Source organism: Heloderma suspectum, chromosome 1, assembly GCF_057233095.1.
Source record: "Heloderma suspectum isolate Gila_16-S chromosome 1, 16-S_ref, whole genome shotgun sequence".
Classification (NCBI taxonomy): domain Eukaryota; kingdom Metazoa; phylum Chordata; class Lepidosauria; order Squamata; family Helodermatidae; genus Heloderma; species Heloderma suspectum.
The window spans coordinates 19,048,695-19,064,567 of NC_139458.1; the positions used below are offsets into that span (position 1 = coordinate 19,048,695).

At 46.6% G+C, this 15,873-nt stretch overlaps 1 protein-coding gene across 2 annotated transcripts in view; it reads right to left on the bottom strand.

The window, feature by feature from the left end:
- Nucleotides 1–7,439: 7,439 nt before the first annotated feature.
- C1H14orf180 (chromosome 1 C14orf180 homolog) overlaps nt 7,440–15,873 on the bottom strand; it is a 42,618-nt gene continuing 34,184 nt past the window's right edge. For both annotated transcript variants that reach the window (XM_084826615.1, XM_084826605.1), the window contains one exon: nt 7,440–7,748. In XM_084826615.1, coding sequence (XP_084682741.1) covers nt 7,546–7,748 — 203 coding nt within the window. In that variant the 3' untranslated portion in view covers nt 7,440–7,545. The remainder of the gene's footprint in view (nt 7,749–15,873) is intronic.

Sequence of the window (15,873 nt, forward strand, 5' to 3'; positions counted from 1 at the left end):
GCTCGTTACAGTCTAGGATTTTACCCCTTGCTCAAAGAAGCAAACCAGAGATGATAGCAAATGCCAACACGTCACGATGTTAGCCTTCTACCCTTTTCTTATTTCTACTGCTTTTTCAAAGAATCATGCAAAGTGCTCAATGACTCTTCTCTTCTGGATTTTTTCACACGCAATGGCTGCCTCTTTTTTCAAACCAAAGATCCTGTTGAGGAAAGCCTTGCTGATCCGAACGTTTTTCTCTGAATCTGCACCATTTTGGTAGGTCAACAGTGTCTGGAGTTGGATATGACTGAAGTTGCATTGACGACATCTTTTCTTGCAGGCGGTGGCTCTTTTCTTGCACTTCCTTTCCTCTGGTACATATGCTTACTTGCGCATGCCGTGGAACTAGGTTCAACGAATTTCCCATCCATTGAAATTTGAGGTCTGCTTGGCCAAATTTGGTGAAGCAGGATTGAGGTACCCTCAAAATCCCATACTCCCCATTCCATCCAAATAGAACCCCTCTTAAAATAGTGCCAACCTAGGAGGGTAACTTACTTTTCTTTCTTTCTTTCTTTCTTTCTTTCTTTCTTAATTAATTAATTAATTAATTAATTAATTATATTTACATCTCACCTTTTTCCTACAAGGAACCCAAGGTGGCTTACATGATCCTCCTCCTCTCCATTTTATCTGCACAACATCCCTGTGAGGTAGGTTAGGCCGACAGTTATTGACTGGCTCAAAGTCACTGGGTGAATTTCATGGCCGAGTGGGGACTAGAAATCAGATCTCCCAAGTCCCGGTCCAACACTCTCACCACTACACCACACTGGCACCACTTCTCCGATATGGAGGGCATTCTCCTTTGCAACTGGGATACCCCTGTCCTCCCTCTCTTCTTCCACCCCATTTGTGATGATTTTCAGAGAGAAAGCGAGTGGAGGCTGGTGGGTCCAATGTCAGTGGGGCAGCAAATCCAGTCCAAGTTTCAGTCGGAAGCAGACAGAACTCTAAAGGAGCTATCCAAGGTGCTCAACACCTTGCTTCGCACCTTGGATAGCTCCTTTAGAGTTCTAACTGAAACCCAGAGTGGATTCACCACCCCACTGACATTGGAGTTACCAGCCTCCACTAGAGAAAGCTGCAATGTTGCTGTCACTGCTTTGGTCTCAGATATCAAAGTTTAAAAATGTACCAGAGATTTTTTTTTTTTTTTTACAAGATCTCAGGCAGAATTTTTCCTCCAGCCCAGCTCTACTATTTGAAATCCTTCTGAGTTGGCAATGCTATATATTGAACCTTGGACTGTTTGCATGCAAACCATATCCTTTGCCATTAAGTGGAAACTCCCTGCCCAACACTGCTGACAGATACTGAAAGAACATTATAAAAATTCAGTGTAAGTTTAATGGTACTTGCCTGCCGGTAGAAGACTGAAGTCTTACCTTTATGGCATATTTGTGTTCATAACGAAGAGGATGAATGTTTTGATTTCTAAAGCTAATCCTGTGGTGTGTATGTTTGTGAATCTTCCTTTAAATATACAAGGGAAAAGCTTTATGATAACGTAACATTTATCTATGTGAAACATGTGGGAGCAATTGATTAACTTCTCAAATGTTGTTGACAACCATGCCTCCAGGGCTATCTAGCAATTGTTTCGCTTGAAATTTGGGTAGAATTTTGAAATCCTACACCCATTTCAAAACTGAAGAAGTAGATTTGAGTGCCAACCATGGATCATTGTAACTTGAGAACTGATAAGAACCCATCCCTTTACCCAAACCTGACATTCTTTTGGATTCTTGAATGCAAAGCCAAGCTAGGCATAACGTTAGTAGATCCACATGCAGTTTCTCAACTGTTGGGTCAAGGAGAGCCAAACGTAGTTGTGATGGTGGTGGAGCTCTCTCTGTCTTGTCTACTTGCATCCTCAGATTTCGAAATCTGAAATCCTACATTAAGCCATTTCGAATGTCACATTCAAAATAGAACTTGGGGTCGAAATGGTATTTCGGCGCTTATGAAAAAGGCCGTTTCAGACTGTGCACTCATGCCTTGCATTGTCGTTTGGAGTGTTTGGGCAGTCTCCAGTGGGGATTCTGCTCATCGTGGTGCACCAGTGGGATGCACCACTTGCACAATGCGGAGTTAGCCCTTCATGAGGGATCCCTGGTAATGAGCAGAAATGCTCATTTCTGGATCAGGAAAGATCAGTGAAGCTCTGCTGACCTGCCCCGGTCCAGAAACAAGTGCTTCCGCTCATTTTGGGTTGCTTTAACAACCGCTACCTCCGTGTGGCATTAGTGGTGGGTCTCCGGCATCCAGGCAGCATAGGGTACTGCCCCTTATTTATTGTTTAGTTGGGCATGAACTGCATGCAGAGAGCTTAGGCTATTGGGCAGTATAGAAATGTAATAAATAAATATTGGAAAACAGCTGAGTTTTAAAAAATGCATAGCACTGCTTATTGTATACAGAACTGAGCAAGGAGTCATTTCCTTACATGCCGAAAGTCATCGTTCCAATCCTTGTTGTAATACCATGTACACATCAAGCAACATTGAGACAGCAAGGCCTGTTCTCCTTGTTTGAACCCGTGGCCAGTTTCTTGCCATTGTCTTTGGTGGGGACAGGGTTGCCCCAAAGAGCATATTATTGTTGATATTTAATTAATGTGTTTTATATCAAATGCTTTTTTTCCCCTTTGGAGAGCACATTGGGCTTCTGATCTGGTGCCATATATCAATAAATGGTCTGCAAATTTAATGTATTTTGGCATTTTGTTTTAGTTGAATTGCAATAATTTCAAATTGTTGCACTTACATTCTCTTTCTCTCCTTCTCTTAACTGTTCTGATGGGGCGACGTGATATAAAGAAATAAAAACAGCAACATGAAGCTACTGCTGTAAATGCCAGCCCTGTATCATCTCAGAGAGTGTCAGCTATTGGGTGGTATAGAGATGAAACAAATAGCTGAGCCCAAATGCCCTGCCCCTAGGGATGTACGAAAGTGACTTACCTTTCGCGGATTATGCTGATGGTGGTGGGGGGGAGGCGTTCCGTCCCTCCTGTCGGAATCCTGGCTGGGGGGGGAGGCGCTCTGTTCCTCCCCCCGGAATCCTCGAACGGCCGGCTGTGCTCCGCGGCAGCTCTGCGGAGCAGCCGGCCAGGCCCGGCCAGGCCAGAGCCGTCTGCAGCCGGATTTCGGGCCGCAGAAGGCTCTGGGTAAAAAACAACAACAACAACCGTGTATACAAATGGCGGAGGCTACAGCCGCCGCCATTTGCGTTTCTTCTTTTTGGCCGTCTTAATCTACGTAAATATTTATGTAGACTATGACGGCGAAAATCAAGGGGAACGCAAATAGCGTAGTGGGTGCTATTTGTGTCCCTTTTTCATTCACCGTTTTAGCCTCCGTAAATCTTTACGTACGCTAAAACGGCGAATCAAAAGGGGACGCAAATAGCACCCGCTACGCTATTTGCATTCCCCTTGATTTTTGCCGTCATAGTCTGTGTAAATATTTACATAGATTAAGATGGTAAAAAGAAGGAACGCAAATGGCGGTGGCTGTAGCTGCCGCCATTTGCGTATGTGTTTTTTTTTTTAAATCCACCCCAACCATGATAGGCTACGTAAAGATTTACGTAGCCTATCACATCTTTTTTTTTTTTTTTTAAAACCTAGCCATGATAGGCTACGTAAATCTTTACGTAGCCTATCACGTCTCCCCCCCCCCCAAGCCTGGAAATGGCGGCGGCGGTGGCAGCCGGTCGGAAGACCACCCGCCGCCAGAGCTGCTGCCCCCCAGAAGATCCGCCCCAGGTAAGTCTCATCCCGGGGGGATCCGTGGGGGGCGGGGGGGTGGCAGGCCGTTCCGCCACAGATTTTGGGGGGCCGAATGCACTGGCATTCGGCCTCACTGAGATCCATGGTGGAATTCTCTGATATCCCTACCTGCCCCCCTGAATTTGCCATACTGTTCACAAGTTCAAAGAGGGGTTTCCTCTCTTGCTGATTTGGGTGTAAGGATGGCATGGGTGACCAATTCAGTCCAGAAATCTGGTGGAACTGCCCCTGCCTGCACCCCGAGCCCCGCTTGCCAAGCCCCTGCTTACCCCCTGCCCATTCTCAATTAATGCCCTGCACTCACCCAGTGGCCTTGCCGAGCTTTGCGTTTGCCATTTTTTGAGAAAGAAAATGGCGATCGCAAAAATGTGCCTATTTGTGCACACACAAACAAGCGCATTTTTGCACACACACAAATGTGAGCCTTCGCAAAATGTACATTTTGCACATGGGAATATGCACATTCACAGAAACACACATGTTTGTGTATACAAAAAAGTGCACATTTTTGCTTTCGCCATTTTATTTTTCAAAAAAATGGCGACCACAGAGCTTGACGAGGCCACTGAGGTGAGTGTGGGCTGCTGGCTGAGCGTGGGAGGGGCTCAAGCACAGTCCAGGGATCGGCGAGTGGGGGCAGGGGCTGGGAGGGCATCCAGAGAACCCGGACGGGGTGAGTTCGCACATCCCTATTTGGGACCCCCTTTGCAAATTGTTTGGTCTGTTTACCAGCGGTGGTGGATGAGATTCCTGCAGCTTGGCCTAATTTTTCCTCCTCTTTTTTTTTTTTTTTTTTTACACTCAAGTATCCAGAATGAAGGGGAAACCTATTTCCTTCACTCTGATTTCTCTTCATAGTAATGCCACAGAGTCTACGAGATTTGGCAACATGATCATTTCTGAAGCCAAATCAGAGAACAAGGGCAGTACTTCCTGCCCTCACTCTGGCATCTTGTGTAGAAGATGGTGCCCAGGAGCAGCAGGGAGCATGATATCTGCCTCTGGATTGGATCCAAATTTAGGCACGTGCAACCTGGCTGGCGGAAGTAGACTTCCCTGCCCCTTCTCCCCATGGTAGCTATTCCAAACCCTTGAAATGGTACACAGAGGGTTGTGGGACCCTGCTGAATGGGGTCATAGTCATGACCCTAGACTAGCTGCCAGCAATAGGTGCCCTAAGCAAGCCATGCCATCAGTGCCTCCACCCCAAACCCCAAGGGCAGATCTAGGCTGAGTTTCTTTTGGCAAACTGGGACACATCTTGCCTTTATTTTCCATTTAATAAAGAGCCCCCCCCCCCGGCATCTTTAGAAGCAGAAATATCATTATAATAAAATGAGCCATTTTTTTTTTTTAAACCAGGCACTGTATCAACACAGAGGGTCTGATAAAAACAACACATGAAATGAGCACAGCCATCCGCTCTGCGAAGGAACAGAAGTCCCATCCACAATGCCCCAGGGAGGTCTGTGGAAGAGGGGTCCCAGTTTTCCAAGGCTTTAATTCCTTGGGATGTCATGGCCAACTAGGCATCACCAGCCCCTGGGCTCAGTCCTCCAAGGGCAAAGGAAGTGGCTGTTCTTGGGGGAGCCTCTCACTCCCTGCCTCCAACTGGGAGCAGTGTCAGGGTGCTCCTGTCGCCTACTGAGCCCTCCAATAGCCAGAATCAACACCCAGTCAAAAGGGCTGCTTTCCAAGGCTTTAATGCCATTCATCCCAATGAAGCATACAGATGCTAATTGCCAGAGACTCAGAGGAACTACAAAGAAACAGCCATCTATGGGTTTCTAAGGGTTAGGATGTCAGTTGATTTCTGGGAAAAATGCAGCAACTCTCTGAACTTGAGGGGTGGGAGGGGAAGATCTGCCCCTCTCCTGTGGGGCCTCGGGGCACAGCTGTTGACATCGAGCCAATCGGGCTGAGCGCCTAAGCTTGGCTCCTGCAATCTCTTGCTTGTGCCTGCGCCTGCGTCTCGCATCTAAAAGCTCAAGTTGTCCCTCCCTTTCCATGCCTGGGTCACTGTAGCTCCCAGGAATGTGAGCGGGGGAGGGCTCCCCCTCCAGCTGCGCCTCTGAAGACTGAGAGAGTTCCTCTCCCATGAATGGTATCTCCTCCTCAGAATCAGAGCTGCCTTGGGACTCTATGGGCTCAGGTACAACCCTGACAAGCAGCAGTGGAGCAGAAGAACATCCCATGTCACCTGAGGGAGGACTGGGTTGGGTGGGCAGAAGGGTGGCCTGACTTCCTTCGCTCACCTCCACAGCTTCAGCCATATTCCTTCTGTACACGCAGGGGAAATGAAATAATGACATCTTTGCTATTTTATTTGTAGTGTTTTTTTTAAAAAATGTATTTCCCCCCTCAAATTTGGCACCCCACTTAACCCGGTGCCCCCCCTAGGCAACTGCCTAGTTCACCTGTATGGATGGGCTGCCCCAAAACACATGACAGAAAGGCCCAGAATGGTGAAGGGGGTGTTATGAAATTTGCTGCCCTGAAGCCCCCTTTCAAATGAAAATGGTTATTATCTGAGGATTTCTGACTCCACTCTAGAAGTATCGTAACAAGTGATCCCTATGTGCAGGACATGCTTCCAGTTTTACAGTTCTCTTTTCTGCTACTCTGGGGAAGCATCTCATTGGAGTGAGTTATGGTTATGGATCTTTAAGGATGCTGCTGTTGAAATGGCCTTTAGTTTTCTCACTGTTTTAAGTGCACTTCTTCTCCTCAAAAGCTGCTGTACGCAACCAGAAAAGTAAGCAAATAAACAAGCCCTGCTGGCTGCTGCAGTTTCATCTCCAGTTTCCTTCACCCCCCACTGGCAGTGTGCTCCCTTGTAGGGCCGTGATCTATGTTCTTCTGGTTATTTTAATTTCCAGATCAAAAATGTTACCTTGGGAGGGTAAATGTGTTTCTCAGAGGAGAATGTAATTGTGAGAATGTGCAGCTATTCCCTCCTGATCATGCTTGGTACCTAGCACAATTACTTTTCCTTTTTGTGCTCCCCCCTCCCACACACACCTTCTTTTTTGGATGTGTGATCCTAGCCAAACAGGGATCCCATAATGAACATGATGACAGCATGATACCATCAATAGGATAACAACCAATTTAGCTACCTGCTAATATCACGAATGGCAAATAAAGTCAGTTGCGCGTGCAGGGCAACAATGCCTGGATTAGCTGCATAGGTCATTTCCAACCAGTCAAGGATCACCTAGTGAAAATGGTGGTGTCAGGGTACATAGCCTGTTGGATATGGCTTCATGATGAAGTCACTGAAAGCAGACAAGACTTCCAAATTAGCCACTTTGAAGGCAAGTCCTTTGTGTAGTCTAGTTTGTGAATTACTATTTTTTTTAAGAAGGTGATTGGCAGTACCTTGCTATCTTCTTTCTGCCTCCCACACACTACCAGGATTAAAATAAAAATATTCGCATTACTACAAGTATCTTACACAATGAGCCTCTAATCGGTACTGAAATAGCCAGGAGACAATAATTGCATTCTGGAAAGAAATACAGAACCCAAATGATAGCAGAAAAAGGAAAGTGTCCACCGTGGGTAGCTCGGTTATTCTACAAGAAGACCACTTTGTTCTCTAATTAGTTAAAAAAAAGTCTTTAATTTTTCAAATGCATTCAGATGTTACCCAAAGTAAACAGGCCATTGTTTTCAGCTCAGCTGGATTCCCCATGTGCCGTTGTCTATTGCCTTGTAAGCCAAGTCCAGCATTTCAAAGCAATGTGCCTGATCTGAAGCAAGATGATAACCAGCTGGGAGTGAAATTCTTCCAAGACTTTGAAATCTCGCCTCATGCTGCTATAGTAGAGACTTACAGCCAAAAGCAGGACCATACAAAGGGACATACCCAGGACCACAGTCAAGATGCTTGCTGGCCGTTCGGGCGCTGGGAACAGCAGAGGAGAGACAGGAGAACAGAAAAGAAACAAGCATGTGATTTGATCCCCCCCCCAAAACATATTCAGACATTTCTGCCCTCCTCCTTTTCCAGACCATTCTCATTGCCGATGCCATGCCCCATCCCTAGAAGGACAGATGAAACGTAGTAGGGGAGGGAGAGCCAGCTGGAGCTGTGGCTCGGTCGTAGAGAGCTTTGCATGAGGAAGGTTCCAAGTTCGATCCCCATCAGCCCCTGTTAGGGCTGAAAAACTCCCTGCCTCAAACCCTCAACAGCCACTCCTGGGCAGTGTCGACAATAATAGGCTGGATGGGTCTGACTCGGTATACACCAATTTCCTATGTTCCTAACATGTTCCTCAGCACCTACATTTGAAAAGCTGTGCCTATGACCTTTGCTGTAGCCTCCACCATCCAAAGGTCTCCCTCAAATGACTCCGGCCTTTCTGCCTTATTTGCCCCATATGCTTGGAACTGCTTCTTTGGGATTGCAGGCAGGCCAGATTTGTCCCACAGGCCTGAGGTTCCACACCCCTGCTCTGTTGCCTCCCCTGTGTTGAATTTTAAACCGTAACCTCCTTGGGGTAGGGCCCTGTGATCTTTGTAAAGCGCAGGGTTCAACCATGGTGCTATATAAATGTTTTCATATGTCTGTATACTCCCCAGTAACAATGCTTCCGTTCCAATGGACGTGTCCCATTTGACAAGTTAATGGCTCAAACGATGGAAATTCTCCTTACTAATACAGTTCTCTGGGAACAGAAAACATACAAGGAGAAGCTTAGTGGGATGTGAACCAAGAAGAAAGAGGACTCCCATCAGTTAGCTATTTTGATTTCTTTGTTTTTCGAGATAGCTGAGTTGGCTGTGGGTTATTTCACACATTGTGCAGAGCAAAGCAGGACTGCTCACAAACTCGATGAGGACCTGAAGCCCTACCCTGGTGACCTGCTTATGGTACCTGCATGACACTCATCTGTATAACCCTAACCCACCCCTGCTTTATTGCCTCTATTTCCATGGAGTGAGTTTTTTCTCCCCTATCCTCTCCTAGAATAGTTAATTATTATTATTTTTTCACCCCACCCTTCTTCCAAGAAGCTCAGGGTGGTTTTATGCTCACAACAACCCTGTGAGGTATGTCTGGCTGAGAGATAGACACCGGTCCAAGGTGACCAAATAAGCTTTATGACTGAGTGAGGGATTTGAACCTGAGTCTTGTGAGAAGATGTCTTGTGAGAAGGACAAGCCCTGCAGAAAAAAGAATCAACAAAGCTTCCACGAAGGTCTGATCCAGCAGTATACCCCTTCCTTTCCCCTCCATGAGATATTCACCATGGCCAGAAGAACCTCATTTGGGCCCCCTCTGACTCCTTTTATTTGTACTGACCCATGGGGAATTATATTTACTGAGGTTTGATCCAGCAGGGTTCTTATGTTCTAACTACACTGTAGTTAGAACATAACTACAACACTACATTGAGGGCATCACCAATTAGGTCTGAATGACATAGAATCATAGAATAGTAGGGTTGGAAGGGTCCAACTCCCTGCTCAGTGCAGGAATCCAAGTCAAAGCATCCCTGACAGATGGCTGTCTAGCTTCATCTTGAATGCCTCCAGTGTGGGAGAGCCCACCACCTCCTAGGGAATTGGTTCCATTGTCGTATTGCTCTAACAGGACATTTTTCCTGATGTCCAGCTGGAATCTGGCTTCCTGTCACTTGAGCCCATTATTCTGTGTCCTGCATTCTGGGATGATGGAGAAGAGATCCTGGCCTTCCTCTCTGTGACAACCTTTCAAGTCCTTGAAGGGTGCTATCATTTCTCCCCTCAGTCTTCTCTTTTCAAGGCTAAACATGCTCAGTTCTTTCAGTCTCTCCTCATAGGGCTTTGTTTCCAGTCCCCTGATCATCTTCATTGCCCTCCTCTGAACCCTCTCCAGTTTGTCTGCATCCTTCTTCAAGTGCGGTGCCCAGAACTGGCCACAGTACTTCAGATGAGGCCTAACCAGTGCTGAGTAGAGGGGAACTAGTACTTCACATGATTTGGAAGCTATGCTTCTATTAATGCAGCCCAAAATAGCATTTGCCTTTTTTGCAGCCATGCCACATTGTTGGCTCATATTCAACAGCAGACCCAGCAACAGTTGCAAAGTGCAGCGAGAGAGTGATTTGTTCAGTCCTCCTGAAAGTTTTTACCACCAGTCTCTTTCCTCCACGATGCATCAAAAGCATATCCAGAACTCTGGTTGGCACAAAACGTGTGTCAGGGAAGGAGATGCAGTGGTGGTGGTAGTGGGAACAGCGAGAAGACGGGTTAAGCACCCAGCCTCATGCATGTCATATCTCTGCTATAAATCTCTCCCTCTCACACCACTGCTTTGCAGATGTGTGGCAACAATTCAAGTTCCCAGACCCAGCTCCACTGTTGAATATGTTCTTCTGGCCTTATGCCCTTGAATACAGTTCTTTTGGCACACACTGGTTAAATAGCAACAACATACACCTCCCTCCAAAAGGAGGCTGAATAACAATGATGAAATCTAATGGACCGTTGAAAGGGTTTGATTATATACAACAAGAACAGGATTACCATAATTAATACATGTACTTGGATATCCTCGCTGTCATTCTTTTTGTTTCTTTTCTTTTTAAAATGTATTTCAGCAAAACGTGAGCGCTTAAACACTTTTGAATGCTCAGCAGCTCAGGAAAATTATTTAATGCTCATTGGCAGCCTATGAAGAAAATAGATTCTGTACCCTCTTGCCTGTAGTGTGAGCCAGTCTGATCCAGGCCTTTCAAACGGGGGGGGGGGGGGGAAGGCTGCAATATTGTGGTTTTAATGTTTTTATATGTCATATTGTTTTACTGTGTGCTTTTTGGTTTTGATTTTTGTGAACTGCCCAGAGAGCTTTGGCTATTGGGCAGTAAATAAATGAAATGAAATGAATGAATGAATGAATAAATCATATTGGCCCCAGAATGGCATCCCAGGGGCCATAGGCTAGACCCAGTGTGGTGTAGTGGTTCAAGTGGGAAACTGGGACTTGGGAGATCCAGGTTCTTGTCCCCACTTGGATGTGAAGCTCACTGGGTGAAATTGGGCCAGTCACTGACTCTCGGCCTAACCTACCTCACAGGGTTGTTGTGAGGAGGAGGTCCATTGGAGCCACCTTGGGTTCCTTGCAAGAGGAAAACAAGGTGGGATAAATGTAGAAACAAATCAAAGGATTTTTTGGATGTCCCCCTCCAAGGGTGGAGAGGGAGGTATGCCCTTGGAGAGGGAGACCCAGTGTCACAAGCTTCCTCTGAGAGGCTGTGAAAAGGTCTGCAGTTGGTGATCCTCTGATGTTGGAGCTCCGACAGAGAGCTCCAAAAGGAAGCATTCCAGAGGTGTTCCCTCGGTATGCCAGGATAGGCTGTGGATCTGCAGGATCGAACCCCCCTCCTGTGCTATCAACATGCCCCTGGAATGCAGGAAGACCTATGCTATCCATGGAGCTGGCACAGCGCATTTCTCTCCCTTCGGAACCAACCGGAGGGAAACTGCTTAAGAAAAAAAGAAAAAGAAACAAAAATGTAACAGGAAAAATGTCGGTTCTCCCTCCCTTCCACCCTGCTGGCGTGAGTGCACCTCTGCCTTCTGATCTCTCTGCCCCCATCAGTTGAATTGCTCTGCCTGATGCAAACTCAGTACATGTGGCCACAAATGTGCTTATAAATATTTACAAGCAGACTTAAAAGTGATAATCAAATGAGCTTTCATTATGTTTTAATTTTAAGAGGCTGCCGTAGGAAGAATGTCTGCTTGTGTGTTTTAATGTAATTCTTGAATATCTGTCCATCCATCCATCCATCCATCCACAGAGAGAGAGACCGAGAGCGCGAGAGTGCGCGCGTGAGAGAGAGAGAGGAAGAGCGAGCATTCACCTTTAAGGTTATTTGGTTGACGTAAATTATGGCATTTAATAGAATTTTCAAAAAATGTTCAAATTTCATTTGCGTTCACCCTTCCCATTTATATTTTTTGTGAAGATCTACACCCACCCTATGGGAACTAAGCCTAAATACATGTAACCGACATAATCACATATTCATCTATTGTTCACCCCACCTCCATTTCCTCCCCTTTTCTCTCTATGTTCCCCATATGCCTTCCTTTTTAATTGCAGGCCCATTGGGGCAGGGGTGTCCTCTCATTCCTTGTCTGTGCCATGTGTGTAGATGACACTCTGTTAATAGTAACAAAAATAGAGAGCTGGTTGAGGGCGGGGAATAGTGCTGGGCTTAAGCCTGTGTCCTGCGAGGCTAGAAGCCCCTAATCTCACCCCAGCTTCCATCAGAGAATGATACAAGATGCTAGAGAATGACAATAGGGGATGGAGGTTATTCTTTGGAGAAGGGCTGCAGGACTTGCTGTGCAAATAGAAGGTCCCAGGTTCAATCCCTGGTGTCTACATATAGGGGTGGGACACGAGCACATACAGGACACGAGCACAACAGCACCCTCCCACCCATGTTCCCCAGCAACTGGTGTACATAGTCTCACTGCCTCTGGTACTGGAGGTAGCACATAGCCATCAAGACTAGTGGCCATTGATTGCCTTCTCCTCCAGGAATTTGTCCAACCTCCTTTTAAAGCCATCCAAACTGGTGGCCGTCACTACATCCTGATGATTATATGTTACCTCCAGTACCAGAGGCCATAAGCTTATGTACACCAGTTGCTGGGGAACATGGGCAGGAGTGTGTTCTTGCACTTGTGTCCTGCTTGTGGGTTCCTGGTCGACAGCTGGTTGGCCACTCTGTGAACAGAATGCTGGACTAGATGGATGCTTGGTCTGATCCAGCAGGGCTCTTCTTATGTTCTTAGACCTGAGGGAGGGTTACATCACAGGGTGCCTTGCCCATTCTGTTCAAAAAATAAAATCTTAAGAAATAAAATAAAAATCAGGAGGACCAGGGAGCCTAGTGGGCACCAGGAGTGGTGTCTGTGAGCACATTGGTGCCCATCGCCACCATGTTGGAGACTCCAGAGATAGACAGTACTGAACTAAATGACTTGATATAAGGCAGCGTCCCTTCATGCCCTGTTTGTGAACTTCTGTGAGACACAGTGTCAGGCCAATATGTGTTGACAATTTGCTGAGCTAGATACAACATCGGTCTGACCCAGCGTGGCGATTTCTATATAAGTTGCTTCCTTATTATTCGAGAATAACAGTCTTCTTTATAAAGGTATTTGGGTATGGAAAGTGCTTCCGGATGCCTGATTCATGTCTTGGATAATAATCATTTTTTAAAAAAATACTGTGCAGAGTGTAACCATTTGTCTGGTCTATGTGCCCAGTCTAAGAGGAAGATTAAAAAAAAAAGCCCCCCCCCCCCCCCCCCGGCCACGGCCTGTATCATTATAGGTAAAGGTCCACCATTCACTTCGGCCTATTTAAATTAGCTGCTATTACTAGTCCCCAGAATTCATGGTAAACAATTAAGCTGTCATGCTGAGGCACACGGAGGGAAGTAGAAGTCATAAAGGCAGGCAACCAACCCATAATAATGTATCAAAAAGTGTAAGGGGAGAAAGCAGAATGCTAAGAGCAAATCATTTTAAAGCACCAGAGAAACCAAATCAATGTTCTCTAATAGAATCGGGGGGAACTATTTGCAGCAAATGATTTATTCATCTTGAACGAAGCCCTTCTTTCCTCTTGCAAATTATCTCTGAACAGGCTTCCATTTTCTTTGTTAAATCGATTGCTATTTAAAATTACTCTCTTTGTGCCTTCTGTGAATAAATGTCAGGCCTGTGGCTTGCTTGCTAACACCTTCCTGCGAGTGCTGATTCAAATGTTATTCCACTTGTAGTCTGGTGTTTTTGTACCGTGGTAGCAAGGGCCTGAAACGAATGGCATGAAATTGCTTTCTGTCTCTGAACCGGACAAGGAAAAGCAGCTCTGTTCCCACTACTAGAGCAGCGGTTCTCAAGCTGTGTGCTGGGGCACCCTGTAGGCCTTTGCAAACCTATCACAGTCCTGAAGGAGATGACAACTAATGGTGGATCCCAAAATGCAGCTTGCCCCCCACTACCAACTGCCCCCTGATATGCACAGCTATAGGCATGTGCTATAGGGCACATTAAGAACACAGCTAGCTGCCATACACCATAAGAACATAAGGAGAGCCCTGCTTGATCAGACCAAGCATCCATCTAGCCCAGCATTCCATGCACACAGTGGCCAACCAGCTGCCCATGGGAAACCCACAAGCAGGACATGAGTGTAACAGCAGCCTCCCACCCATGTTCCCCAGCAACTGGTGCACATAGGCTCACTGCCTCTGGTACTGGAGGTAGCATATAGCCAGCAGGACTAGTAGCCATTCATAGCCTTCTCCTCCATGCATTTGTCCAACAACCCCCTTTTAAAGCCATCCAAATTGGTGGCCATCACTCCATCCTGTGGTAGCAAATTCCATAGTTTGACTATGCACTGCTTGAATAAGTTCTTCCTTTTATCTGTCCTGAATCTCCCACCAATCAGCTTCATAGGACCGTGGGTTCTAGTAGTATTATGTGTCAGGAATGATTCTGAGCTTGTGGAGATAGTTAGCAGCTCAGACTCAGATTGGGAACAGCCAGAACTGGGGGAGGTTTCCTCCCTAGTGAGCTCAGATTATATGGATAGGCGTTCTTCTCAGGAACTTGGCTTGCAGATGGCACAACCTGAAAGCCCTCCCCTTTCCTCCTCCGTGAGAATCCAGGTCTCAGAGGAGGAGGAGGAGAGTGTGGGGTGTGGCCCGAGGGATGCTAGAGTCCAGCACAGAGTTAAGCAGGAAAAGTTAGAGGCGGAGCTCAGACGTACCACCCAGTTTGATTTTATTTATTTATTTATTATTGCATTTATATCCCGCCTTTTTTCCTCTTTCAAGGAATCCAAGGCGGCTTACATTCTCCTCCTCCTCTCCGTCGCATCCTCACAACAAGAACCCTGTGAGGTAGGCTGGGCTGAGAGTCTGTGACTGGCCCAAAGTCACCCAGTGAGCTTCCATGGCCGAGTGGGGACTAGAACCCGGATCTCCCGGCTCCCAGTCCGTCACTCTCACCACTACACTACACTGGCTCTCTCTCGGTTGGCTATGTGTGATAGCTTATGTAGGGGGGCACAACTGTAAGGGAGGGCCATTCCTCCCTAAGTTATTCTGGCTGGCAAGTTCTTGTTCAAACTGCCGGCAATGTCTCTGATTCCCACTTGGCTCCTCTATTGCTATCTGAAATCGTGTGGAGTAGCTGTTTTCCTTTGTAGTCTGAGAGTCTCCGAGGATTTGCATTTTTAAGGAACCTGGTAGCTGTCCAATAAAGTAGTGAGCCTGAGGCCTGGTGCCTTGGAGTGTGTGATTGCCGATGGAGAGGACCAAGGAACTTGACATTATGAGAGAGGGAGAAAAATGTCTCCCTATCCACATCTCCACGCCATGCATAACTTTGTACACCTCTATCATGTCTCCCTTTACCCTCCTTTTTTCCCAGGCTAAACAATCCCAGCTGTTTTGCAACCATTCCTCATGGTGGAGTTTCTCCAGACCGGATCGAACTATCTGCCTATCTAGCCCCAGTGATGTCTATTTATTCTATGTGTGATTTTATTTACTTAGGCAGCAATTCTACGGCCACTGGGGCAGGGAGATCTGATTGGACACAGCTCTGACCATGAAGGAGGAGATCTCAGATACACTCTCCCACCCCCACGGATCTATCTGTGTTTGTTCCCCTCTCCGACACTGGAGAGGGGAAAGTGGTGGTGTGGGGGAGGATTGGGGACATAATATGGGTGGACTGCAGGAAGCTTGGGTTGGATCCAGAGCCCTTCCAGTCCCTCGGTATGGCCCAGCCCCTAACATAAGGAAAGTATGATGCCATGGGAAGGAAATAGTAAAAGAAGAAGAAAATACCCACTGCTGTTCCCCCACTTCTGCCCTGACAGTGAGACCCCTGCAGGGCTTAGGAAAGGTCAGAGCATTCTGACCATGGAGTGCTCAGGACAGGTGTGTGTGTGTGTGTGTGTGTGTGTGTGTGATCTTCTTGACCCAGTATTATTATCTAGCACTTTT